The 26,954-nt window shown below is 46.6% G+C and overlaps 1 protein-coding gene across 8 annotated transcripts; it reads right to left on the bottom strand.

Moving 5' to 3' along the window:
* Nucleotides 1–115: 115 nt before the first annotated feature.
* tfdp1b (transcription factor Dp-1, b) lies at nt 116–26,556 on the bottom strand. 8 transcript variants are annotated; one of them, XM_088647358.1, is made up of 14 exons: nt 26,345–26,556; nt 25,397–25,502; nt 24,200–24,237; nt 23,997–24,089; nt 18,789–18,855; nt 13,449–13,552; nt 10,852–10,973; nt 9,932–10,097; nt 9,311–9,457; nt 7,761–7,829; nt 5,263–5,414; nt 4,396–4,562; nt 3,835–3,913; nt 116–1,667 (listed from the first exon to the last, which is right to left on the bottom strand). In XM_088647358.1, exons 4-14 carry the CDS (start codon nt 24,006–24,008, stop codon nt 1,526–1,528), a joined length of 1,227 nt encoding a protein of 408 aa, XP_088503484.1. In that variant the 5' UTR covers nt 24,009–24,089; nt 24,200–24,237; nt 25,397–25,502; nt 26,345–26,556; the 3' UTR covers nt 116–1,525. The 8 variants fall into 8 exon arrangements, with proteins under 8 accessions (XP_088503484.1, XP_088503508.1, XP_088503491.1 ...); XM_088647382.1 differs by lacking the exon at nt 26,345–26,556 and adding an exon at nt 25,922–26,302; XM_088647365.1 differs by lacking the exon at nt 24,200–24,237.
* Between the last annotated feature and the right edge of the window lie 398 nt (nt 26,557–26,954).

Here is a 26,954-nt window from a genome sequence, read left to right on the forward strand (position 1 = left end):
AGTGCGGCGTAAAAACCAAGGAGCAGCAACAAAAATCAAATGTCCAGCGGCAGTTCTGCAATTTCAAAAAGAGAATCAATGCAGAAACAACAACTTGAGAAAAGACGACAAAACCTTTTCTTAAAAAAAATGCCCATGCTCTGTTTATTAATAAAACTAACAGTGGCAAATTAAACAGATCAGACAATTAAGTCTCTCTGTTCTCCAACAGATTACAGAAATGTTCATTTGTCTTATTAAAAAAAGACTTGAGTCTTAAGAGCTGGTAGAGACCATGAGTACTGGTTTTCATTATCGCAGCTGTGAAGAAATTGGTGTATATACACACATACATATATACACATATGTATATATATAAACACACATATATATAAATATAAAAAAGGAAACTACCTGTTCAGCAATTGATTTATAAAACTTTAAAAATCTTCCAAAGAAACGAGTTAAAAAACTGTTAAAACATTCTCTATATTTAATTTCACACTTATATTAGATTACATGAAAAGGTACTTAAGTGTCAGTACATTTGTTTTAAAAGGAGAGATTTGTATGCATGTAAACACCACAAAATTCATATTTTCTGCCTGTGAGAAATCAGGCACCTTCTATAAACCTAGCCATTCCAAACACTGAACAGATTCGCAAATATAGCTGCCCAGAAAATGGCAGTCAACAAAACAAAAAAAAAACATGGAAGAGAAAAAGGAAAAGGCGTTCAATCGACTTTACAAAACAAAATGTATACACCAAAACTTAATACATGAAGGAGCTGCTCCAAACAAACCTCACAGAAAAACGGCCACATGTTCTAAGGTATGTGAACATTTAGGTTTCGCCGATCAATCTTTGGAGGCAACAATCCCAAAATCAGCCAACCACTCTTTTCACCTGCAAACGCTTTCCCGGGATGTGTGTCTTAATTTGATACGTGTCTCGGGAGTGGGGGGGGAAACCTGATCTGCATTCATTTTAGAAGCAATCCCTTTTTTTAGTCTTTAAATTAAGAATTGGGAGTAAAAAAGAAAATAATGGCAAAGGAAGAGAATTTTCAAATGAACACAATCCAAAAAAATAAACCCACACATGACTCCTAACTACATCTGTCTTCCTCTAGTTTCCTAATAGCTTGCTCCTTGAAAACCTGACCTAGGTATAACCATGCTATACCCCTCTAGGGTAACATCACAGGGCTTAGTGCATTCTACGGTGCTACAGTGCCTAGAGCCTTAATATTACACCTCATCTGCAGGCTGTCCGCGACCCAAACCGAAGGCGACTGAAGCAGAGGAAAAAGATACAAGGCGGGAGAGTGACCTCGCCTGCGCAGCTCCGGCTAACAAAGCCCAGCAGTCTTTTCCAGCTGGTCTTCAGGCGAACAAACGTCTGAACCCACCCATAAAAAAATAATAATCGAAAATGCAAACGACGGAGGCGAAGGAGAGAGTGCAGTGCGGAGGGGGTGCTCCTGACGACGGCCGCTGTGCTGCCGGGACCTGGCGGGTGGGTGGGTGGGTGGGGAGGGGGGTTACTCTTCGTCGTCGTTCTCGTCATAGTCGTCCTCGTCGTCGTCGTCGTCTCCCATGTAGGACACGGGCGTCTCCACCCGGGAGCCACTGTAGTGGGAGCCATTCGAGCTGGATGCCATTGTCCCGTCTGCTCCGCTGTCGCTGCGCGCACACACACACACACAGGGCGAGTTACAGGTCGCACACGCCCATCTGTGTTGGGCTGTACGGGAGACGAACCACCCTACCGATAAACTGAACCGCAAAACCATTTTCACCCCCCAGCCATGTTCGCCAGCTGAATTATTAATCATTGTGTAATTCACTGTAGTTATATAAAAGTGTTGAATATTATAAAATGATAAAACTTAGTAACTTGAGAGCCATGCATTAGAGAAGACTTTGGAAAAGCACAACTAAACAGCCAATATTATTATATGCAAACGTTAAAAATATTTCTGATTGACAGTTCTTTACTTTGTATAGCCGACTAGGACATCTGTAGAGTCCTAGCCCGGCACGAATATTGCATTTCTCTACTCACTTACAGTCTTTCACTGCAAAAATTAAAACAAGCCCTGAAGACCACTGCAAGCATTTTCATTTTCCATCTATTGGAACATTGAAAACAAAGCAAACCAAATGTTTAAAACAAAGAAAATGATCATGGTGAAACTGTAAATGGGCTTAAAAATGGCTATTTTGATTTACACAGGAGCTCACCAAAAACAGACAATGCCTGAAGTCGATGTAGGAAAGTGATGAGGTCTGAGTAATTGTATTAAAAGTGAGGTTCCAGTGTAAAAGGATTAAGAGCATTTAAATCATCAGGGTCAGATGTTTTTCCCAGTAATAAATCAATAGCTAGGATCTTCCAGTGATCGTGCAAAACCAAGGAGTAATACCAAGGTGATACAATCTACTCGACTTCACTTTGAACACTGAACAATTCCAGAACTACAGGGAATGTCGAACACCAGATGCAAGAACTGAAAGCTCTGGAGATTATGAGGACCCTAGATAAAAGCATTACAACAGGAAGTGACAATGGATTACTCCTGCCCACACTTCCTCATTCCCGGGTGCAGCTGCTCTGGCCACAGTGGAGAGGCAAGATGTGCAAAACACACAATGGGCAATTTGAGTGCGAATAATGCAAATACTTGGCTACTCTAAAAGAAATGCACTTCCTTCAAGAGATTCATTCTAGTTCAGCAATTCAGAATTCTTTTTAAAGTGCTCAGGTTACCAAATCTAGGCCTACCCTGCACATTATTATAGGTTCCTAGCATCCGATATGAAGGGAACTGGCTCATAAACAATGTTTGTCTTATGGCTGTATTAGAAGACATAATGAAGTATCTAGATAATGACATAACTCATGCAAATGTAATAAGACTCGGCAGGCAGCAGCATATCACCCTGATATAAAGTCCAACATATAAGCGAGTTTGCAGTGTGCTGGTACCATACAAAACGGATTTAAAGACTGATCACCATGTTCTGTTTAGAACATCATGTATTTCAACATGCTCGGCTTCGGAGTAAAGCGAATTCTGCCGAGACATGCAGCTGGTGGATCTAAGGCTTATAAAAGGAATTCCTCCATTAAACAGTTTCAACCTCACTCAAATTCTTATGGACAAAATCATACGGTTTACTCCACGTTTTTTTAATAATTACTCCTTATACTTATATAGCGCTTTTCTGGACACTCCACTCAAAGCGCTTTACAGGTAATGGGGATCCCCTCCACCACCACCAGTGTGCAGCATCCACCTGGATGATGCAACGGCAGCCAGAGTGTGCCAGTACACTCCCCAAACATCAGCTCTCAGTGGGGAGGAGAGCAGAGTAATGAAGCCAGTTCAGAGATGGGGGTTACGAGGAAGCCATGATTGGTAAGGGCCAATTGGAAATTTGGCCAGGACACTGGGGTAACACCCCTCCTGTTTTTCAGAAACGCCCTGGGATTTTTAATGACGACAGAGTCAGGAGCTCGGTTTTACATCGCATCCGAAGGGCAGCGCCTTTTTACAGTGTAGTGTTCCCAGTCCCTATACTGGGGCATTAGGACCCACACAGACTGCAGGGTGAGTGCCCCCAGCTGGTCCCACTAACACCTCTCCCAGCAGCAACCTTAGAGTTTCCCAGGAGGTCTCCCATCCAGGTACTGACCAGGCTCACACCTACTGAGCTGCAGAGGGCTGCCAGTTGTGAGCTGCAGGGTGATATAGCTGCTGGCTTTCTACAGTCTGTTAACTGCCATCTAGAACTGTCGGAAACATTACAAAGCCACATCTCCGGAAAGCGCACAGGGAGCACCTACCTGCCAGTGTGATACTGGCCACCGTTAGAGGACACACCTACAGAACTGTACACGCTGCTTATTGATCCCTGAGCCATTTCTGCAAGAGAAAAGAGAAGCTCTTCACAACCAGGAAAATCCTCCAGGCATGCTCCTTGAGGACCGTTCCAGTCCACTGCACGCATACCAATGTGCGATTTCTAGAGAGCACAGCGACGACGGCACTCTATCATTGTATGTCTGTCCCACTGCACCAACAAACTGTTTATTGATGCTATAAGCGTATGTTTAGCAAACAGTATAAGACAGGCGTGGAAATCAGTTAAAAGGGAAAGGTTTTAAACACTGCTGAGAACTATTACTATTCTGTACAGACGTTACACCTCTGAATGCACGCACTGTGGTACAAGTACTTCTAACAAATGAAGCCTCACGCTGAAAATCTACAAAACCAAGCCTAGCTTTTGCCTCTTGCCTTCAGTCCCTCGGAAGACTGAAGTATTAAAAGACATAGGAATTATAAACAACGGCACAGACAATGAAAGAGTGAGCAGCGAATGGCTAAGAAGTGGGGAAGCAGACCTATGACGTATGGTTCCAGAGCTTTAGGCACCAGGCTCTGGGCTGCTTTGAGGTCTTCCGGAGAGCATTTCCCCGACTCCAAACCGTAGGCCATCCCCATCCGCTTCAGCACCTCGATGTCATCGTGAATCTCAAACATGTTGTCAAAATTAAACACGTATTCAAACCTGTAAAGGGGAAGGGAGGAGAAGAGAAAAGGAGATGAACCTCTACAACCCTATATTATTACTATCAATAATATAAAGCAACAGAAATCGCTGCACTAACTGGTCAGCTAGATGCATCCCTGCCTCACTTTAAAAAAGCTCAGATACACCTGTCTGAACCAGTTTTACATCACAGCTTACATTTAAATGCTCGAAGTCACACAACTGTCACTTGTTCACCCTTTCCAGATCTTGGTTCAACAACCATTTGGTCTTCTTGCTATGGGTCAAATCCAAACCACGTTTGCACTGGAATAGTTACATGAAAGATTACTTGACATCTCCCTAAAAGCTCGAGCAGCGATGTTGCATTGAAACATCATTCTGACTGTCACACTCTAGGAAAACTGAAGTATTTCGTTAGAGCAGAGCTCATTGGTTTTCCTGTGATGGGGTGCTGCCGATTTAAGAGTTGCTACCTGGCCCGGGAGATCAGGGAGAGTCTGGCTGACCTCATCTCGATCTACTACAGAGCCAACGTGCTCGGCAAGACTTTAGGCTCCAACATATCAGGAAAGCAAGACGGAAAGCAGAAAATGCCAGACAAGCACATGGCCTCCTCTTGAGTCAGGGAGCGTTACTCGAGTCACTGTTAGGGAGACCGTTTACAGTCTTGTCAGACCTGACACCCGAGCAGCCCCGGAGCTAGCGCAGTGCCTACTTGTCACTAGAGATGCTGCAGTCGATGACCGTGTTCTTGCTGGTGTTGACGATGATGAACGGCAGGCGTATGAGCGAGTTGGGGGGAGGGGGCCTGCTCATCTGCTGCTCCGCCTGGCGGTTTCTCTGGACGAGGTTTTTAAAGGCAATTTGCTGGAAGAGGAAAAGGCCGCGGGGTGAGTGAAACCGAGGGCGCTGTATGCCTCTTATTCTGCTCCCCCAACCTGTTCTGCTGCGAGGAGGACAAGCAGTCACATGATGGAAAGATGGAAAAAAAACATCCTTCAAACAAACATGAATTTAAGAATTTCTACTCCAACACACCAATAAAGGTACTGAATATTTCTCTTCTGTATATTGCCTATTTTGAGATTCACTTTGAGCAAATGGACACGAATGTTAACTCCCTTTCCCAATCTTAATAGTGCCAGCATTGTGATAGCCCACTGTAAGGTGCAGGACTGCTATTCCCGTGGCTCTTTAAAAAACATTTGCATTTATATACTCTATTGGTGTATTTTCCCCATTTTTCTTTTAACAGACACCACAAAGACTAGCAAATTAGACATGCATAAAGCACAAATGATCAATATTACAACAAAATAAAGAATAAAATAAGATTTTACACAGACATGTGAAAGCGTTTAAATAGTCTTAACATTAAAAACAGGCAAAGGTTTTTATGCAGTGAAAAGTGATTGTATTTAGAAGGAGAGGAACAAGGCTAATGCAGCTACTTTGATGCCAGTGATTCTCCATCCTGATGCCAGTGAATCTCTTCTGCATTCTACTTGACAATAAAAATAGGAAGACACTGAAGGGAAATGAATCATCGCTGTAGGCTACTGGATACCAAAGATGTGTCACAACATGTTGATCATCTGTCTTTTTACATGTATCAGCCATGTTAGAGCTGACCTCACAAGGGAACACTGTGCCAAGTGGTAGGTAATACAGCCTTGAAATACCATCCCTGTATCCGATTGAGCAGGAAAATAAATAGATCAAGTATTGATCTATTTGGCTCCCTTACTGAGCGGAAACACTAAAAGGTAGTGCAGAATTTCAGTAGATGCCCACTGATGTTTGGTGGAGGCCTGTTTTAAAAAAGAAAATCGTGGGAAAATGGTAAAATACCACACCGCTCAGGTCTAAAGACCCGTTAAATCAGCTGCAGCAATCGGAGGTCACAAACCTCCTCCCACTACAAGTACATGGAAAAACTCAAGACGCTCACAACCTAATATCGCTCAATTGAGGACTAATCAGTACATCTCATTTCCGCCCTTTCTACAATGCGCCAAGCCCCTGCCAATATACCACACTTAGTACTTTAGAATCTTGCAATGTGGGTTTAGAAACGTTTGTTTCTGGTTATGTTCTGCTGAACATTACAAAGAAGCCACTGAGGTTCCCAGTCGTGGCAGGAGACCCATGTGACCACAGGAAGTAAGGAAGGCAGGCAAACCTTCTTGCCGTCGCCATACTTAAGACTCCCGGGCAAGAGCCAAACGTGCCCTGAGATCCACCGTGCCAGTCTCTGCTTTCGACAGATGGCATCGTCCCTTGCCAGGAAGGATCAGGAGAAAATGGGAACTGGTTCGACAAAGTGAAACGGAGGCATTTTAACAGCCTCACCTCCTCACATCAGAGAACAAGAACTACAAACACAGAAAACAAAACCACATTAAAGGGGTTCCTTTTCCCAAGCCATGTGTGCTACTTAAAAGGAACAGGTAAAGATTTATTCCGTTCTGGCGTTTCCAATGTTTCGGCTGTGAAGCCACCTTCAGGTGTGCACATTATGCTACCGAAGAAGGCTCCACAGCTAAAGTGTTGTCTTTTGTTTTCCTTTCAGCGTGGAATAGACCTTTACCTGTTGCTTTGCAGGCTACGCATGCTGATGCAGCTCCCTCACTTGTACCATTTGAAATGTGCTGAGCACAGATTTTCTGATGATAATTTTCACAACACACAGTGTAATTACATATTTAGCCAGAACGCCCATGTGTACAATGTTGACACATGCTGTAAGCAATCCACGGGATTACCAAAAACTACTCCAATGAAACAATACCCAAGTACACAATTTCCTCCACAGAAACCAACATGTCAGCTCATGAAGCAAACTCAAGCTACCGCAGAGAGCCAGGCCAGACACACTGAATGACCAACCCGGACAGTGTGAAACTGTTCCCAACACTGGACTGACTTACGAAATCACCACTGCAACAGTGCTGGATTTGGAAAAGCCATTTTAAATAAGGACTTTGCATTTTATGGATTTTACAGATCGGCAGGAAGTAACAAGCAAAGAAACAAGGGCCGTCACAGTGGTGGTGCTGAAGCATAGTAACTCAAGACGGATTTCAAGTCCTTTCTGGTAAGTACACATTTAACAGGGTATACCCAGAAATGTTTTCACTGAAATAACCACTTAAGGAACGGATCAGATTTTAATTACTTCCACAGACAGCCGCCGCGCTCATTTCTGCTTACCTGTAAAATGAGCTCTTGCAGTTGGGATTGCTTCTGCTTTATCCTTTCAAGCCTCCTTTGTCTCTCCACCTGAAAAAACAAGATGACTTTTATACGCCAAGTCGACGGGCACCTCTGTCACTCACACAGCCTTAGTGATTTTTCGACCCATAAACCCATACCCAACCCACAAAGCGAACCTGCAGGATACTGCACTTCTCCGAAGCGACACAATATTTGGCTGTAGCATTTGTCAGTAAGGAACATGTTTTCTCAAGCTGAGATGCGTCTGACATTCCTCTTTCGGTGAAGAATACACGGTGCATCAAACGACATGTCACTTACGACAACGTTCACAAAATTTCCTCGAAGATTTTTTGTGGAAGGCACAACTTGTTGACCAAGCAAAACTCATGACGCTGATTAACATTCTGGCATAAACGGGATAAGTCGGTGAGGCTAGTAGGTTGTGTGGCCGCTGCTAAAATCAATACATGCGGCACAACTCACTTGCTTTTCACAAAGTTGCAGATGTTGTTCTGGATAGGTTTTTGTTGGATTTTTGCAGAGACTGGACATGCAGGTCTACTCTTTCCATAGTCTCCGATCCCTAAATAATGCACAGTGTCTTAGCCCACCCCACAGATGTTCAATGGGGTTTAAATCTGGCGAACTGGTCATCCAGATTCTCATCTCATAAGAATAACATTTCGCGAGCAGCCTGAGCACACTATCCTTGTGGAATTGCAGGGTAAGCCTGCAGGGAGGGCAGCAAGAGAGGTCTCATGACTCGATCAACGCAGCGCTGTGCAGTCTGTCGGCTACTAATTAATGCTTGGGACCTAACGTTTCTGAGGCAGTCAAACTAGATGTGTAAAAAAACCATCACAAAGATGAAGCCCCGATTTTGGAGGTGTCTTGAGGTTAATTTCCGTCCTCGATCACTCCAGAACTTGATATTTTTTCCTTTCTGTGCTTATTTGATTTTCAAGACTTGACATAAAAAAAGTTAAATCACCTCATTTGTTCTATACTGAAGTTAGTGTTTATAAAACCAAAGTCACTCGAGCATTAACCTTAATGACTAATCCATGACACCAAAAATGACTAATCAGTCCACATCTTAAATGGCTCAAATGAGCACCTGCACTTTAAGGTACTGCACTGTTTGCACTATGTCCTGTCTTGGCTATTTTATCATGCCTATTGTCCATGTCTGTTTGTCATTTGTGCATATATTTTTTCCTCTAATGTTACCGGGTACAGCTGAACACGTAAGCATTCCAAACACTTGTTGTATATGGCAAATAAAGAAATCTTGAATCGATATCTTATACCTGTATTTTTCAGAAACATGCACAGAATTATACATTTTTCATGCTTAGTATTTAAACTTGCCAAATAGACCAAGCTCCAGAAGAATGTCACCTTTAAATAAAGGCTATATACCAGATCTATAACACCCTACAAAGGAGCAGATCAAGGACAGCTCTTTGTACAGCAAAAATGAAAAACAATACAGCTGGAAAATAAAATGCAGGTTATTCTCACCTGCTCTGCTGCATTCATACCTCTAAATTCTGACATTCCTGAGCTGAGTTGGTGGGGAGTCCTATCCATTTGATTTCCTTCTTCTCCTTGGAGATGATGTTCATTGCCATCAGCACGTTTAAGGCATCATAGACTCTGCGTCTAATGTTCTTCTGGTCATAGACATGCTGCCATGACAGAATCGAGAATTTCAGCCTCACAGAAATGGCACCCAATCTACAGATTTAATAGGTATGATCCTAAAAACACAGCACTTTCAAACATCTTGACATCCACTGTGAAAAAGTTCCACTAAAAATAATTTTAGTGATGCACATTACCAATACAAGATTGGATCTAAGGCATTTGAGTTTTACAAAATAATAAGTCAATGCAATATGCAACCCGTCTTGAACAAGTCACCCCTTGGGAAAAACATTTAACAGACATTTTGCATCATCAGGAAACATGTAGCTCTATGCCTTACAACACAAAGCCTGAGCGCACAGTGTCTGAAATGGGGCTGTCAATGTTAAGCATTTCTGATCAGGTTTTTCCCCAGCAGACGCCAACTAGCCCGTCCAGCCAACAACCTGGATGAAAACGAAACCTGCAGCCGAGACATCTCCACGGCTCTCTGGTACCGCGACAGCAGCACTCACCGAGTCGCTGGGTGAAATGTGGCTGTCGGTGTTGCTGAACTCGGCCACGAGCTCGTCCGCCACCTCGTTGTAGGTCGTGGTTCCTTTCCTTTGGACCTTCTCGCACACTTTCATGGAGAAGTGCCTGAGCCCTTTGCCGTTCTTCTCGCCTTTCTTACTCCGCTTCCTGAACAGACCCAGAGAGCGAACAGAGAGGCCGGAGATCAGGGGTTACAATCCGTTTTCTGCTGCGCTCTAACAACACTCTCTAAAAACAGGCATGTATACAAGTTAAGGATGCGTCGAACTAATTCTTAAAGTGTTTTTGTTAAGAAGCTTTCCAACAGGGCATTGCTCTCCACTTTCAGAGTTTGCCGTCGAAATCTCAATTTAAATTAGCCTTTTTTTAAAAAAAAAGCATTAAAACAGAATTCAAGATCAGGTTTTAAGAACCCATGCTTGCACTGGTCCTACACAAACATTAAATCAATAAATATCAGGCAGCCGAGAACAGTTTCTCTCCCAGTAGCCGTTGCTGTCCCATCAAAAGTAAACTGCATGAGATGTTTCGGATTTGTGCAAAATTTGGGGAGGGCGCATCCAATCTCTCCGAAATCTGATCTGAAGGATGACAACACGGCAGAGGGAGTTTCCCCAAATCACAATGTCCTTCCCGCCACTCGTCATGCTCCCTACATAAGAAGCTGACCTATGAAGACGGGATCGGGGGCAAATTAATTTTTAATGCGTAGGAGGGACACAATACATGGGTGTATCGCAATGGGTGTTCTGGTCTCCGAATGGAAGCGTAGGTTCGAATCCCACTTCTGACCAGCGCTTTTGGGGCGGGGCGGTGGCTCTGTGGACCTCTAAAGGCTGGCAAGGACAACACAAGGCCCCCCCCGAATTGCATCCCGGGGTGCCGCCCCCGCCTCACTCACCCCGTGGGCCACGGCAAGGCGTCGCCCGCCTGGCTCTGCGTCAGGAACTGGCCGCTGGGCGTGTTGGAGCTGCCCACCAGGATGGCGTTCGTACCCGCGGGTCGCTGCGGGGTACTGATCACCTGGGGGAGAAACGGCACCTCCGCTCAGTTTCCGCGCCGACGCCACGGGACGACGGCGAAAGGACCGGCCACGAGAACACCTGGGTTCATGGGGCTCTCCGACGGCACTTCGCGAGGGAACACGCGCATGTCGGGCCTCTCGGTTTGTTCAGAATCAAACCCCAAGTATCTCGGAAAGAAAGTTTTAGAATGCCAAGGGGATTTTACTACGAGTCGAACCATTGGGATGAATTAAAAATACAAAAAGGAAATCCCTTCAGATGCAAATCCCTTAAATCCTGTTACGTAATTCTGAATTATTTTTAAATTAGGGGAATAAGCTGTGCACCTAAGGTTTTGCAGTTGAGGGATCTTAGTAGATGCTTATTTCACTCAAGAACACATTAGCACATTAATTGGATGATGCTGGTATTTACTCTGACCCCATTACTCGGTGCTGACAGGAAGATTTCCTTTATCAGCTTAAAGCCCAGGTCACCTCAGCCAATGTTAATGGAGGCATTATCATTAAACACCTTTAGACTTATTACTGCAGGGTACCTTAGCAGTGTGTCCAGTGCCTTGGCAATCTCAGAATGCACACTTCCTAAAAGACAGCATATTTAACCGCAGAACCGCATATTGCTAAGCAATTAGCTTTGTGTTCATAAGAAGGAAAAGGTCTTGGACCATGGAAATGCAGGTGGAGTGCAGGTCAAGGTTTTGAGGGCAGAAAACCCTAGTTAAGGTTAATCAAAGTTCAGGAGGAGGACATGCATACTGGACAACAGTTATGAAGTTGAGGGAAAAGAACAGAGGAAATAAATCTTTCCCATCAAGCATGTCAGTGGAATTTGACATTACCTACAGAAATGATTAGAGAAGAACTCAAATACCAATTGCATATTGCAAGCGTATATGGTTAAAACAAAAGCACGTATTTCAGAAACAAATGGATAATTGCATGAGGGAAAACAGGGAAGATCTAAAATACTGTTTGGAAAACAGAATTTTACAAATGACAATGAAGCTTTTACTGTTATATGTCGCAAGAGCAATGAGAGAATTTAGCTTCCCCAAGCTGAGGTCTTCCACTACCACAAAGCTCTCCTACAGCTCCGAGGGGAAAGACACGCACGCCGAGCCCTGCAGCTCACGCTGCCGGTTCAGGCCGTCACCATGCTGCGACTCCGATTGAGGCAGGATTCCTGAATTGCAGGCGAAAACTTTAAATCGAGCGCTCGTCAGGTTGGGGGGGACTGGGGCCCAGCAGGGGTTCCTCAGCTTGAGACTCCACAAGGACAAGACAGGTGCCTGCCTGCTGCTGGCGATGCCAGCTTCTGCCATCTGGCCGGACTCCGGGAGCCCTTTCCGTGGGCTCCAAGAGAAATCGGCAAAGGGCTTCTGACCGTCTGAACTGGGATTTACTGGCATGAAACTGCCGACCAGTTAATGACGATTGGTCATCTAGGGGTGACCTGCAGAACGTTAAACTGGTCTCACTTAAAGTGCTGCTGTGATACACTGGAAGCCTCCAACAGGTTTTTGGAACTGCATGAACTGGAATGTTGACTTCTCTTACACCTCTGGAGTTGGAGGTGTGTCAGAGAAGCGAGTCAGCAAGTGTTCAGGGCCTACCACAGCAGTAAACTCAGCGGATGAGGGGCAGCCCTAACATGATAGGTGTGGAGACAGGGAACAGCATGTGCACATGGAGAGGTATTTTGTTACTTTTAATTTGGAGCTGAAAGGTGATCTCTAAACTCTGGGATTCGTATTACCATTATAAGTTCCTCGACTGGGTGTTCGATAAGACGTCACACGGTGAACAAAAACATCGGTGAAAAGGCATTTTAAAACGCCACACGCCCTGATAACATTTGTGGTAAAGCACAACCCAGGTAATGACACGGAAGGATTTACTTCAAAATTAATGATTTAACAGGGACAAACTTGCTCCGAGTGTAGACTAAAGCCTATATGGTCCAGAGGGCATGAGGTCCAGCCTGGCAGAGTGCTTCCTAGCGCACGGTGGAGATCAGCTGGCCAGATCTCTCCAGCCTGTCAGACTGCAACCGGCTGCCTGAGGGATGTGCTGCTTCTCTCACTGACGACGACACGCCTCGCTGTGTTTTCAGAAGGTCCCAAGACTCAGCCTTGCCAGCTCACCCTCACTCGCCCCGTGCAGGGCGGGTGCCGTTTCGGGGCGCCAAGACGCAAGGAAACGATTGGCGACTTCGGACCAGGAGGGTATGGCAACGAAAACCAAAAACTGTTCATTAAAAAAAACGAATCGCTCACGATGCTTAATCAGTTGAGACATCTCCCATAGTGGGCGGCTCGTTTACACTATAAATGAGACATTCGCTCCCTACCACCTTGGTTTCGGAGACTTATAAGGATCTCAAAGTAGTTCCTTCCTACCCTAGCAACGGTACCACAGCCACTGAAGATGGCCGTCCCGAAAGCTAGCCTGCCAGCGGCCCGGGCGCCTACCATGTGCGGCGTGATGTTGACGTTGGAGGGCCCAAGCGTCTTCGGCAAGAGCTGCTTCCCCATGGTGACCGTGGAGGGATGAACAGCCACCAGCGACACCACACCTGGGGGGTGGAAAAGGAATCAAGCTCGTAAAGATGAGACGTCGGTGAGTTTCCTCCCCCCTCCTCACTTTTATTACTTTTCAACAACATTCACAAGCCACCATTAAAGAGAAATAAGAGTAAGTGAACAAAAAAAAATAGCCCACCACGAAAGGAGACTGTACACAATATCATAAAGATATTGGTATAAAAACACATCTCCAGCCTTCAAGTCCCATCCAGCTCTCTAGCTCCCTCCACCCTGTCTCCACTCCAAATCCAGCAACACTCCGCTCCTGCCTCAGTGTGTGGAACACCCCAAGGGATTCACTTCAACAAACACTGACCCTTAAGCAACAATTCTGTTAGCTCCACTGACAAATACTCGATGAGAGGTGACCACAATTTAAGTTCCCCCTTCAGAACCACACTTATGCGGAACACTAAAGATTCCTCTACGAGCCATCAATGACTTTCCAACCTCACTGCAATCAGTGCGTTATACCTCAAACCGATTAAAGGGATAATTAGAGTCAGCTGATTGAACACAGCCAGGCTTGGTTACAGCTGGCCCTGCTCAATATAAAGCTCAGATACTGTATTTTGACCCTTACCATCAGTCAAGTTGCCAGCACAAAGATTCAACAAGCACATTATGCCACAATCAAAAGGAAATTCCTGAAGGGATCACAAAAAAGGTTGTTGATATCTGGTCTGGAAAGGGTTACAAAGCCATTTCTAAGGCTCTGGGACTCCACCCAACCACAGTGAGAGACAATCTCCAAATGAGAGCACTTGGAACAGTAGTGAATCTTCCCAGGAGTGGCCGGCCTGCCAAAATGTCTCCAAGGGCGCAGTGTAAAATCATCCAGAAAGTCACAAAGGATCCTAAAAAAACATCCAAAGAACTTCAGGCTTCTCTTGCCTCAGCTAAGGTCAGCGTTCATGACTCCACAATCAGAAAGAGACTGGGCAAAAATGGGCTTCATGGGAGAGTAGCAAGGCAGAAACCACTGCTAACCAAGAAGAACAAATGCTCATCTCTCATTTGCCAAGAAGCACCTGGATGGTCCCCAAGCACCTGGATGGTTCTTTTGGGAGAATGTTCTATGGACAGATGAGTCAAAAGAGGATTTTTTTTGGACGACATGGGTCCCATAATGTCTGGCGGAAAGCAAGCACAGCATTCCACAGTAAGAACGTCATAGCAACAGAAAAACACAGTGGTGGCAGGGTGATGGAGTGGGGATGCTTTGCTGACTCAGAACCTGGACAACTTGCCATAATCGAAGGAACCATGAACCCTGCTCTGTATCACAAAATTCTTAAGGAGAATGCCCAGTCACCCGTCCGTAAGCTGAAACTGAAGCGTAGTTGGGTCATGCAGCGAGACAATGATCCAAAACACAAAAGCAAGTCCACATTCAAATCAGAATAGCTGAAGAGAAGCAAATGTAAAGTTTTGGAGCAGCCTAGTCAAAATCCAAAGCTAAACCCAACAGAGATGCTGTGGCAGGACCTGAAACGAGCAGCTCATGCTCAAAAACCTACCAATGCTTCTGATTAAAAGCAGTTCTGCGAGGAAGACTGGGCTAAAAATCCTTCACAGCGATGTGAAAGACGGATATTGAATTATAGGAAGTGTTTGATTGCAGCCGTTACAGCTAAAGGTGACGCAATCAGTGTAAAGGGGCAATTACTTTTTCACACAGGGGATATGGGTGTCGGATAACTGCATTTATTAAATAAATGAAATAATAATTATAAGAATAATAATAAGAAGAAGAATAAAGTGTTGTTTGTTCACTAAGGTTCCCTTTATCTAATATTAGATTTTGTCTAAAGATCTAAAAACATCCAGTGTGACAAATACGCAACAATAGAGGAAATCACATCAGATACTTTTTCACAGCACTGTAGTTCATATGCTGATCTCGACGCTGGGGTTTCCAAGACTCAAAATAATAGGAAGCAAGACTACCAGAAAAGATGACTGTGGATTACCAGGCTTGGAATTGGCACCGGCTGACCTAGAATCCGCACAAAAATACACAAAAAAGACTTATGATAACCCAGCATCAGTCAGGGTACAGGTTTATCTAGTGGAACAGTCCCTTCGAGCTATCCTAGATCTTAGGAAACTGTATATTTCGACTTTTTTTCCTCAGCAAGCAGTTCTGGACGCGCTGAAATGAGTACTACAATCAAACACTGCACTTGGAATGAAAGCTGTGGGCCGGACGGTGGGTACAGCTACAAGGAAGAGGCCAGAATATAATCAGCAACGGAATTTGGGTGCCCGTTTTGTTTTGTTTAAAGGGCAGGAATGCGCATGCATACTCCGATATCCAGAGAGCCACAGTGCATGCAGCAACAAAGCATAGCTAGAAACGAGCCCCACCCAAGGTTAGTTGGTGCCCAACGCCCCCTGCTAGGTCTCAGTGCAGTTCACCCGGCTGGGCAAGAAAGGCTTTCAAGGACAGAACAGTGTAACTCTAAGAACAGAGCACGGAACAGCCAAGATATCAAACTAAATGACATCCACAGAGCAAAGCAGTGTTTAAATAAAAAAATAATGGCAGCTGACTTTAACATGTTAAAATCCTCAGACCAAGGAAAGGCCAACGCCTGACTGACGTGGCGAGTGAGCACCTCCCTCTGTGTTTGCTTACATCTGCCAGCAAAACCCAGCCACAGAACAAGGCAGCTTTGCCACCTAGTGACACTAGCACCACCAACAGGCTGCTTTGCCATTTAGGAATTCCAAGTCTGTCTGGGTAAAAAATAACAATAATAAACAAATGATAATAACTTAAGAGACTACAATCTTCAAGCAAAATGGAATGTACAACCCCTTCTGAAAAACTGACCCTTTAAGACCAAAACAAGGTTTTGAAAGCACGAAACACCGGTCACTCTAAAAGATTCGGGTCAAGGCCAATGAAACCAGTGAATGACTGGTCAGCCTGAACTGGTTATGTAAACTGCTACACACTCCACTCGTACTTGGGCATTTCTTTTGTCTGGCAGGTATGCTAAAGGACAAACGCCAGCGAGACTTTAAAAGTGATTTATTAACCTATTTAATGTCAGGCTTTTTGCTCTATGTAGGAGGCTATGCCTGAAAGATGAACAAAAAAAAAAGGGCAGAGAGATCTCGCAGACGGAGTAACAATCACAACTGCAAAAGCAAGTCAACTGCATTGATGAAAGCTCAAAGAGCAGCACATTTTAGAAATTACAAACATACCCAACTCAAATCTACCAAAAAGGGCAACGCAACCCTAAAATCTGAACAGAAAAAGACAAAAACACGATGTGTATGTATTGTACATGCCTGCCGATGTTTTAAGGGATACATAAATCTGAATATATTTCTCAATTTCCACCGATATACAGTATATGTAAATGAATTTCAGTGCAGTAATATACAAATGCATAAGTAACGGAAAACAAAAGGGTATATATATAATGCACAATGATCCAGGGGATAATATACTTTGTGTTAAAATTCAATGCTGCCTACAATACGGAAGTGTTCAAGTGGCGATTCATACTCCGAGATGAAGCAGCACAGGCAGTGACTGGAGTGGTGGACATGAGGACACTGGGAAGGAAACCGCCCAGGTTAAGAGCAGCGACACGAACGTCGTAGCAGAAGGCGGCCAATCCCACCCGACGGGTCTCAGCCCGTCTTCGAGTTTCGCCCAGTGCCACGTGCAAGGGCCTAACGGGGGCGTGTTCGACTCGTGTGCCGACGAGAGATGTGGCGGAGAGAGCCAACCCCAAACCGGGAGAGGAAATGCTCCGGGCGACGGGCGACGGCCCGGCAGAGACGGCGTGTGAGCGGACCCGCCTGCAGAGCAGCGAGCGGATGTTTCTTCCAGGGGCACACCGGCACAAACACTGACCTCGAGGGGACCAACGTGGAATAAACATGGAAAGCGCTGGGTGATTCGAAACAGCCTTTCGTGGGCCGACATTAAAGGAACGGGAGCATGAAAACAAGGGAAGCGGCCCTGGATATTATTTTTGCATGTTACATTAATGGACTGTGCTTGCTTTGTATCCATTTGGTTAATCTGCATTATACACACACACACTTTTCTGTTGCCTCCATGATTTCCCAATACTGTGTCCCTGCTGGTGTGAATATAAATACAACGAGTGCTGTTGTGAGAACCGGCACTGCAGCGTCAAGATAAAGGAGCAGGATCCACACTTGAGAAGTGCATTCGCAGCAGATTTCCAGAAGCAATTGTCCACATGGTACTATTAATGAAACCGAAGCATCGCAAACCACAGAGCGATGATCAACTATCCAACAGATTCAGCTGAACAGCTTGCAAGGAGGACATGCTGAGACTTTTAGTACAGCGAGCGTCATTTGTGCAACTAGAACCAACCCATGAATTCTAGCCAGCTCAACAAAGAACTAACCAAAGACATTTGAACAGAGAAGAGCTATTTGCATTTAAACCATTTTTTTTTAAATGTAAGCATGAAACAAAGCAATACCCAGTTTGCCAAGTAATATCAACAGGAATCTTAAGTATCCTTCCTCAATGCTGTGTGGTCCAACAGGACTAAAACAACCTTTTCTCCAAGAATGAAAGAGAGCTTCAACAAAGAGCACACTGTGCTGACAGTTAAACATGATTTAAACATGACATACTGGTTTTAGCAGTACAAGGACTGGAGATATGCATGAACCGAGAATGAAAGCAGTCTTGTAACAAAAACACTATTAAGCACAGTGATGCATCCAATCATAGGCGGAGCTACAGAAGGTGGATCTTCCAGCATGAGACGGAATGCACCATACCAAACAGCCAAGTCAACTCTGGAATTCATGAAGAAATCAAAAATATTCTAGACTGGCCTTTGTACGTAGCACGTCTCCGTCCTACAGAAAAGCCTTGTACTGCTCTGACAAAAGGCTTATGTCTGCATTTGATGGCACCAAGACAGAACAAGTCCAGATTCCTCCAACAAGATGCCACATGAATACTGAATGATCACTAACATCTTATGGCAACAAGAGCAAAATAATTTTCTATAGTACACAAATTAAAGTGTAAGTTTAAAAAATGATCAATTTACAGAAACTGTTCCGCAAAGATGTATTCTGTATGTCTTACTAAAAATCACTGATACTAAACTACAGGCTTAACCTTAATGCGACACTGATTTACTGTATGATAATTGCCTAAGGCTAGCAACACTCCCCAGTCATTGTATAATGGCATTTACCTACCTTTACTCGGACTGAGATTTTGGTCAATGAAAACCTTCAACTCTCCATTTGCTTCAATTAGGCCAGCCTAAGAAAAGAAAAAGAGCAATGGGTTTTCAACGGAACCTAACAGGAAAAAAAAAAACGCAGCTACAATAATAAAAGTCGGCATCTACAGAATTACCATTTTGTTAGGGGGCTCACAGCTGTGCCCCCTGAAACTGAGCGCATGAGAAAATGAAGAAGAGTGCTTTTAGCCACCGGTCTTGTTACACATCAGTAGCAAATCACCGAGCGAGGAGGTTCAGCGCCGACCGATGTAGAGGCGCACCCTCCAACAGAACTACCCACCGGCCTGCCGGCACCGGGGCAGGCGCAGGAGTTACCCGTCACCTGAGAGAGCGCTGCCCTCCTGAGAGCAAACGTTCGCTCTAGGAGACACTCAGCCTATGGTACGCCACCGTTCAGAGAATCCCGGTCACGGCCTGGCACGACCCGGGCTCGAACCCGCCATCCGCCAGCCCGGCCTGGGCCCCAGGCAGTGGCTTTACCAATTTCAGCCCCGCCGTGAGGCCCAGAGCGGCTACCTGCGCTTCACCGTTTCCCCTCAGTGCTCGTAAGAAAGGGCTGCTCATTTACAACAGAAAGCAGAAGAGAAGAACAAAATGACAACTGAATTGCTACTAATCATGGCTACCGAATTGTGCTACTTCAGCGCACTCTATGTAGAATGCTTATGATGCTACGGCTCCAGGGGGTACTTATTCGAAGTTGGGGGAAAACTAACGGGCAAGTGGCTTGCTGTCCTGCAAAACAGGAGATACAGATCGTGACGCACAGAGGAGTCGTGAAGGACTCTGGCCAGGAGCAGAGACTCTCTCTGCTTGTACGCAGGTTTGAAACTGCATGCCGCTGACCGGAGGGCTTGCTTCAAGTCTCAGGGCTTCCAGATCCCTCGACTATATTCCTGATGTAATGAAGTCTGTTTGCTGGACTCACTTCTGTTTCACCTCCTCGGTGTATCGTGTGCTTTGAGGTCGTGGAACTGCACTCAGAAGAAACTACTGCCACAATATTACCACTTGACAGCTTTGAAAATTTGAGTTTTTCCTCTAAGCTAGTGGCCGGAGCGGTGGCCCTGTGGCTAAGGATCTGCGCCTGAGGCTGGAAAGTTGCCGGTTTGTATCCCGCAGCCAGCAGAGGAATCCTACTCCATTGGGCCCCTGAGCAAAGCCCTTAACCCCAACTGCTCCAGGGGTGCCGTATAAATGGCTGACCCTGCGCTCTGACCCCAAGCTTCTCTCCCTGTCTGTGTGTCTCATGGAGAGCAAGCTGGGGTATACGAAAAGACAAACTCCTACTGCAAGAAATTGTATAGGGCTAATAAAGTGATCTTATTAAAATACCATATTCTCTGTGGGTGGATATACAAAACTAGACTCCCTTATAATGAGCAGAGCGACTTAAATGCAGAAAGGCATTAATAACATGTAATCTGCCTTCCCCCTTTTGGAAAAATGAGGAATTAAAATGCAACTAGCAACTGACATGGTCAACACTATCCCACATGCCCAACGGTGTTGTGGAAAAGAGAGGGATGAGTAAAACGCCCATCTCTAAATACAGTGTAATGAACAAAAAACACTCAAGAAGCACAACCTAAGCAGCAAAGGTTCTCACGCCAAAATGTTGTTCCAACCCGGAGATACGCATAGAGTGGAACGAAATCTAAAATCGACACGCAAAGCAATAAGGAGCTAACTCAAATACTAGATGCTAACTGCTCACTCAAATACTTATAAGATTAAAAAGCAGCTTAAACCTTTGTGCTGCAATGCTGCCTTTAATAACATTTCCGTAAGAGATTAAACACAATGTTCCCCGTAGGAAGAACAACACAGGAGGGAGGACATCTACTGCCAATGAAACTCGTGTTCCTGATACACGATTCAGTGAACGAATATCAAGTGAGGTGCAAAGGAAGCTCCCAAAATTATTGTGCAAAAAAAGAAATCTCAATTTCACCCAAGAGGGCTTAAAGTCATGTGTGCAGTCAATAATTTCCTTCTATATCAGCAAAAAAAAAAATACCATGGTTTTGACCTATGTGGAAGTTCGACAAATCAAAACTGATTCAACTTACAACGGAACCTGAGGAAACGGATGGATTGCAGAATAACTTGCTGACAGCCGAGTGAGCCATGCAAAACCCCTATAAATATCGAAAGCTCACCACTCAGTGCTGCTTGGCTACAGTCAATGCAAACGCCCCAGAAAGTGCTGCAGAGCTGCGGTCTAGAACTGGTCTAGAATCCTTCACTCCCACCTCTCTCAGACGGGAAAGGCCAATTCAAATGTTTTACATACTTCAGTATGATTAACTAGATGCGCAATTTCTAGTACATTGGAAGAGCTGTCCTTTTACCTTTGGACGTTACAGGCATAACAACTAACTTGCTCCAAGTGCTATTTAGACTAAACAAAAACCTCATATGGGGTTTCCATCGGAATAATATAACAACCTTGTATAAACCTTGTATAAATTTATTCAGCCAAAACACGGGACCCTCTTTGAATTTTTCTGCGATGTATATTCATGCTTGAGTGTCGTTGTGAAATAAATCAAAGCAGGTTTGATTTTTTTGGGTGCAGAAGAGCAGCCCTGCCGATCTGTCTGGAGGGGAAGCAACATGAACACTGAATCACCATTTACAAAGCCCATGTTACGCCTTTAGTAGATGAGATTTCTGAAGCATCCAAGCAGCGCTGGCTAATACAGCGCATTTATTTTAAGATCCCCCAAAAACTTGTCCCTCATATTTTCCCCACAGTTCCAGTTTTGTGTTCTTTACCGACACGCATCGATCGTCAAGGGCAGGACGACACGCTGCTCTGCCAGAATAAGGGCCTACACCTGTCAAGAGCTTCAGGCGGAAGTTACAACACGAAGAAAGAAAATGCTGGGAAAACGTGACACAATACAATTCACCCACACGGCTGGCAGGGGGCAAGAAAATGGCACCCGCCTCCTCACTCTCTCCTTCTTCTGTGCCTGCTATGGAGTCACATTCCCTTGGAACCACCCAGGCCCTCTTAACGAGGAAACTGACCTGGATTAAACCAAGCCAAAGGAACACTCGGGTTCCTCCAGTGCTAATTTTAATACCCCTGCCTTCAAGAGCAACAACTGAGGCTAGGCTGGTAAACCACGCTGAAAGAGGGCACCCTGCTCATTCCAGCAGTCACAGACGCCCACTGAGGTGCACATCTTTAAATGTGCTGCCACTCACAAAGCATTACTCTGCCTTCCCGCCCATGACCTTTATTAATAGTAAGAAATAAGTACGTGGTTAAATGTTCCTTTTTTTTTTATTTTGGAGAGCCCGTTTTCCCGAATTACAAACGCAATCCCGATCCTTAAACACACACTGCCGGTTGAGAGTTTTGCAGCTGCCGGACTCTTAATTCTTTTCCGATTAGGATCTCATTTTGCCAGGTGGTTCAATGTCAAAAGCAACTGAACTGTAATTACCAGTGTCAGATACCATGGCCGCAGAGTCTCCGGAACAAGACATCCCAGTTATTTGGCACTGGGAATGTGCATTCCTACGGTGATCTCCCACGTGCGGAGAAAGCAAAAATGCAATCACCTCAGCTTGAACAACATGATCGCAAATACAGAAGGAGAGGGGGTGTTTGAGAACATGCAGCACCCAAAGAGCTGGTGACCGTGCCCATCAGCATTAATAAGACCATAATAACCAGATAACCAAATCATGTTCTCCTGTAAAGCAACAGGAGTTTTTTTTTAGGAGCAAACTAGTCGGAATGCAAGGACATGGCACCAGGCAACTCCCCAAGGAGTGTTCAGAATGAAACCGGGCCCAGGCACCGAAAGGAGGTGATAAAAGGGGTCGGTGCTCTTGGGACACGAACATAAAAGCAAGTGGAAAGCAGGTGCCAGAAGACCCGCGTGTGTGAAGGGCTTTGCAGGGCAAGGCTGCTGTGGGGTTATCCCATCATCTCCCCCCACACATTCGAGTGGCCAGCAGGGAACGGCACTTACGCCACACGTCAGGCACCAGGGTGAGAAGCAGCTCCTGCCATGGGAGGCCGAGAAAAAAAAAGACAAGGCTGCTCCTTGCAGAAGCCCCTTCTGGTATCAAGAATAGTCCAATCACCTATGGACAGCACTGACAGCACAGCCAGCACAACTGCAAGCGACAATATGCAAACAGCCTATGCAAAAGCAGACAGCACTTCCACATTAACAATGGATAGAAAACCCCCTGGAAAAAAAAAATCCTTATCATCATATCGGGGAAGGTCCGATTTAAATACATTTTCAACACGTGTGTGAAGACTGACAATCCGTCATGACAAGCCCACAAGAGCAGACCTCGGGGGGGAAAAAGAACAAGGCTGTAGATATGTTCATTGCATAAAACTGCACTCAAACAATGTGGTTAAAAAAATATTAAGGTACTTTCACCTACACTGTTTGACCTGCTACTCAAATAGTTTAGTCCTGAGAAATCTCAACTTTTTACTTCAAATTGTAGACCTCACTGGCATAAAAGGCTGAATACAAATGCACTTACAAAAAGGCAAAACCTAAGCAGCAAAGACAAAACCAGCTACTATATCTTCTAACGTGCACGCCTGCTCGGGGAAACATAGCGGACTTGCAACACAGGCAAGTAAACCACTGACACAAAGCAGCCGACAAAGGCCATCACAGGAGATGGACCCAAAAGAACCCCTTCTGCACTGCAGCTCGAGCCTGCCATCACGAAACCCACAATCTTCGGCAGAGCCCAGGCGTGCGCTGGGGGTGCTACCCTGGCCACGAGCCTGCAAGAAGAGACTGCCAAACGCGGCCTGGCGTGTGGAGGGTTTAACGGCCGGCTGGTGCTCCACGCGACCGAAATCCTGGAGGGAAGTAATCGGGATTGGAAAAAAAAATGTCGAGGTCGTGTCAACGACTAGTAAGCCCTACCGAGAATGCACGCATGCGGGCTCTGTACAGACCCAGGACGCTCTGCTTCGATGTTTCCGGGTACAGAGAACCTCCAGAGAGTGAGGATGAGGAATGAGCTCTCTCTCTCCCCCCCCCCGATGGCAGAAGGTCCTGCGGTCTCAACAGCAGAGCACAGAGCCCAGGCCTCTTGGCCACAGAGCCGAGGCGCAGCCCGCCCCTGCCAGTGTCCTCCCCACCCCCTCACTCACATCCTTCGCCATGATACCGAGTCCTGGGAGAAGGGATGCGCTGGCGTCTCGAGAGGGAGAGAAAACGGCTCAGGGTGTTCTGCGAAGGCCTGCCTGCAAGAGAGAGAAGTCAGCCCGGTTTTAACCCGCCTGCGTGGGGGGTGGGGGTGGGGGGGGCGCCGTTTCGGACTCGGACCGGGCTCCGGCCCTCCTGCAGGCTTTACCTTTCGAGCTCCCCGCGAGAGGTGTTCATTTAGTTCAGCTGGAAAAGGAAGGGGGAAAAAAAAAAGAACATCAAAGCTCAGGGTGTCTCTTGGCCTTGTCCTTGTCCTTCAGGACCCCATCCAGAAAGGTACTGGGCGCCTAATAAAAACACCAGACACTGAGAGCCCCCCCCACCACCCCTGAGCTCAACAGCTGGGCCCCGAGAGACCCCCCTCTAGGCCAGACTGAACACCGTCAACGACACACTCTCTCCTTAACGACGACGAGCAGGAGGAGGAGGAGGAGGCGGCTACAAAGCTGCCACCAAAGCGCCGGTGGTGCTCGCCGGGTGAAAGTGGTGTCCATTTTAACGCACAAGGGACACGAGTCCCCTGTCATTGACATGCAAGCCGTGTCCGGGTGTCAGCCTGACCGTTTGAATAACATTAGCGGCCCCCCCAACAAGCGCTAGGCCTCCGGTTGGTCTGTCCTAGCTGAGAGAGTATCGTTTTAAACGCGTGGGCACAGCACCCGAGAGCCGCACACCGCCCTGCACCGTGCAGAAAAACGCGAACCCTTTCAGGAAGCACGATGTTCATTTTGTTTTGCCCCTTTTTTTTTTGCAAAAATACCCCCCCTACGTCCCCAAAGAAGTTGAATCCCTTTCACCGAGCAGGCCGGCACTCCAGCATCTCCATTCCTTCGGGCACGGGCGTTGTGAACACAAAAAGGTGCACCGTCGGAAATAAACAAAACCCGTTTCTGGGCGAAATGGGAGCCCGCTTCCAGGCCGTGAACACACTGGGCTGGATCGTGCCGGCTTGTCCCAACTTCAGAAAAACAGACGACGTGAGGCCTACGCGTTTCTGGAAACTGGAGAGTCCGGACTAATCTGGCCACTGTTGCAACCTGCTTCGGCGATACAGTACGTGTCCCCGTGATGGGGGGGGGTGAGGACTTAAAACCTGCCCGAAAATCCTCCTATTGCACCTTCGGTAAAAAAAAAAGTATTTACGCGGAAACGCACGTCCTCTTTAAAAACCAAAAGGTGGTTACAGCAAAAATCTAAGACATCTGAACTTGCACGCCCCGATTGCTACAATGTGCCACCACACGCGAATTCATTTCGCCAGCTCATCGGATAATAAAACGACCCCCCCAACCCCACCAAAAACAAAAAGGCACCGACCACCTCCGATCAACTGCAACAAACTTACAACTGCCCCGGCGTCATTCAGCTGCACTCCGGCTCCTGCGCTGGCTGGCTGGCAGTGGGAGAGGAAGAGGTGGTCTGAACCCGTACACCCAACAGGAAACCCCAAACTGAAAAGAAAACACACACAAAAAAGGGCCAAGTCTGCCATTCTGTCAGAATTAACGCCACCCCGAGCTACACCGCCGACACGCAAAACTCAAAACGCAGCCCCTTGCGTGCTCTCGGAAAGCCCGTCCTCGACAAAATGGTCGCTTTGCCATCTTGGCCTCTCACGGCCGCCGCCGCCGCACGCTGCTCCGAGCCCCCGTCCCGGCTCCGACATGTCACCCGGCAGCACAGCCGTGGGGGTCCCGGCGCCTGTCCTGGGGGTCGTCTCCCCCGGGTTCAAGCGTGCAGGGCAGGCACGGCGGCTAGTTCATCTCTGTCCCGATCGCTCGTCTCATCTCAGACCACGGCTATAACTCGTGCTTGGGGAGGCAGAGAGCCGGGGTCGCCGCCGCAAAGGAAGCTAGAGGTTTGTGTTTACCTTGGAACGGGACGTCAAACCCAAAGCAACAACAACAACAACAAAAAAAGCCCAGGTCGTTTCGCCCCTTCAGTAACCCAGCTGGGACCTGGATCACACCGACTTTCACTGCCGTTAGAACCAAGAGGATTGAGGGGAGGTGGTGGTGGTGGTGGTGGTGGAGGGGAATAACAGACCTTTGGCTACACCAAGCCGGGACTGCAGCCCTCGTCACGCAGGGGGCCACGGCGAAGCCAGCATCGCCCACGTCCCCGCTCGCATGCGTGCAATCCTGGCGTAAGGATTCAACTTTCGCGGACCCCTCCGGCGCTCGCCTGCAATGTCGCCTCAGCCATCTGTGTCAAAACTACTCCCTCGCGTAAAACGAAACGCTCTGCTCTGCGCTGGAGGGGGGGGGTGGTTACTGGTCCGTCCGCCACTTACTTGCTCAAAACCCGAGGCTCATAACCCTGGCCCGGCGTGGCGTGGCGTGGCGCGGCGCGGGAGATTCCACCCACGGAAATGTTTTTTTTTTTATCCCGTGCGCTCCGGTGTTTTCTTAGAACCTGTCAGCGCCAGGTTTCCCAACTCGAGCCTGCCTCTTCCAGCGCGCTGTGCTCCTTGCTCTCCGGCCGACAAAACTGATCTTGGCGGTGTCCACAAAACGAGCGCGCCCATTGGGCACGCACGGGGCGACGTCATCGCGTCGGCGGGAGGAGGCGGGGGGGGGGAGGCCACGCCTCCCCCTCTCGCAATGGCTGGCGGTAAAGCCGTCGCTCTGGTGGAGGCACCTGGCGCGGGGGGTTATGGGATAGAGGGGGAGCTGGGAGTGGAGAGGTGGCTGGTGGGATCGGATTGGCTTTTGTTTTTTTGGGTTTCGATGTGTTAAAAAAAAAAATGTATCCGATTTCCATAGTAAATGTTACAGTAGCCCGAGGTGTCCAAGGATAACATACCCGTTCAAAACACTAGGAATGTTTGTAAATTACATCAGAGAGTTAAATTAAATAACCTCAACAGAGCTGGATAGTCCGGAAATAATATGATAGGAAAT

Source organism: Lepisosteus platostomus, chromosome 2 (genome assembly GCF_059453375.1).
Source record: "Lepisosteus platostomus isolate fLepPlt1 chromosome 2, fLepPlt1.hap1, whole genome shotgun sequence".
In the NCBI taxonomy this organism is placed as follows: Eukaryota; Metazoa; Chordata; class Actinopteri; order Semionotiformes; family Lepisosteidae; genus Lepisosteus; species Lepisosteus platostomus.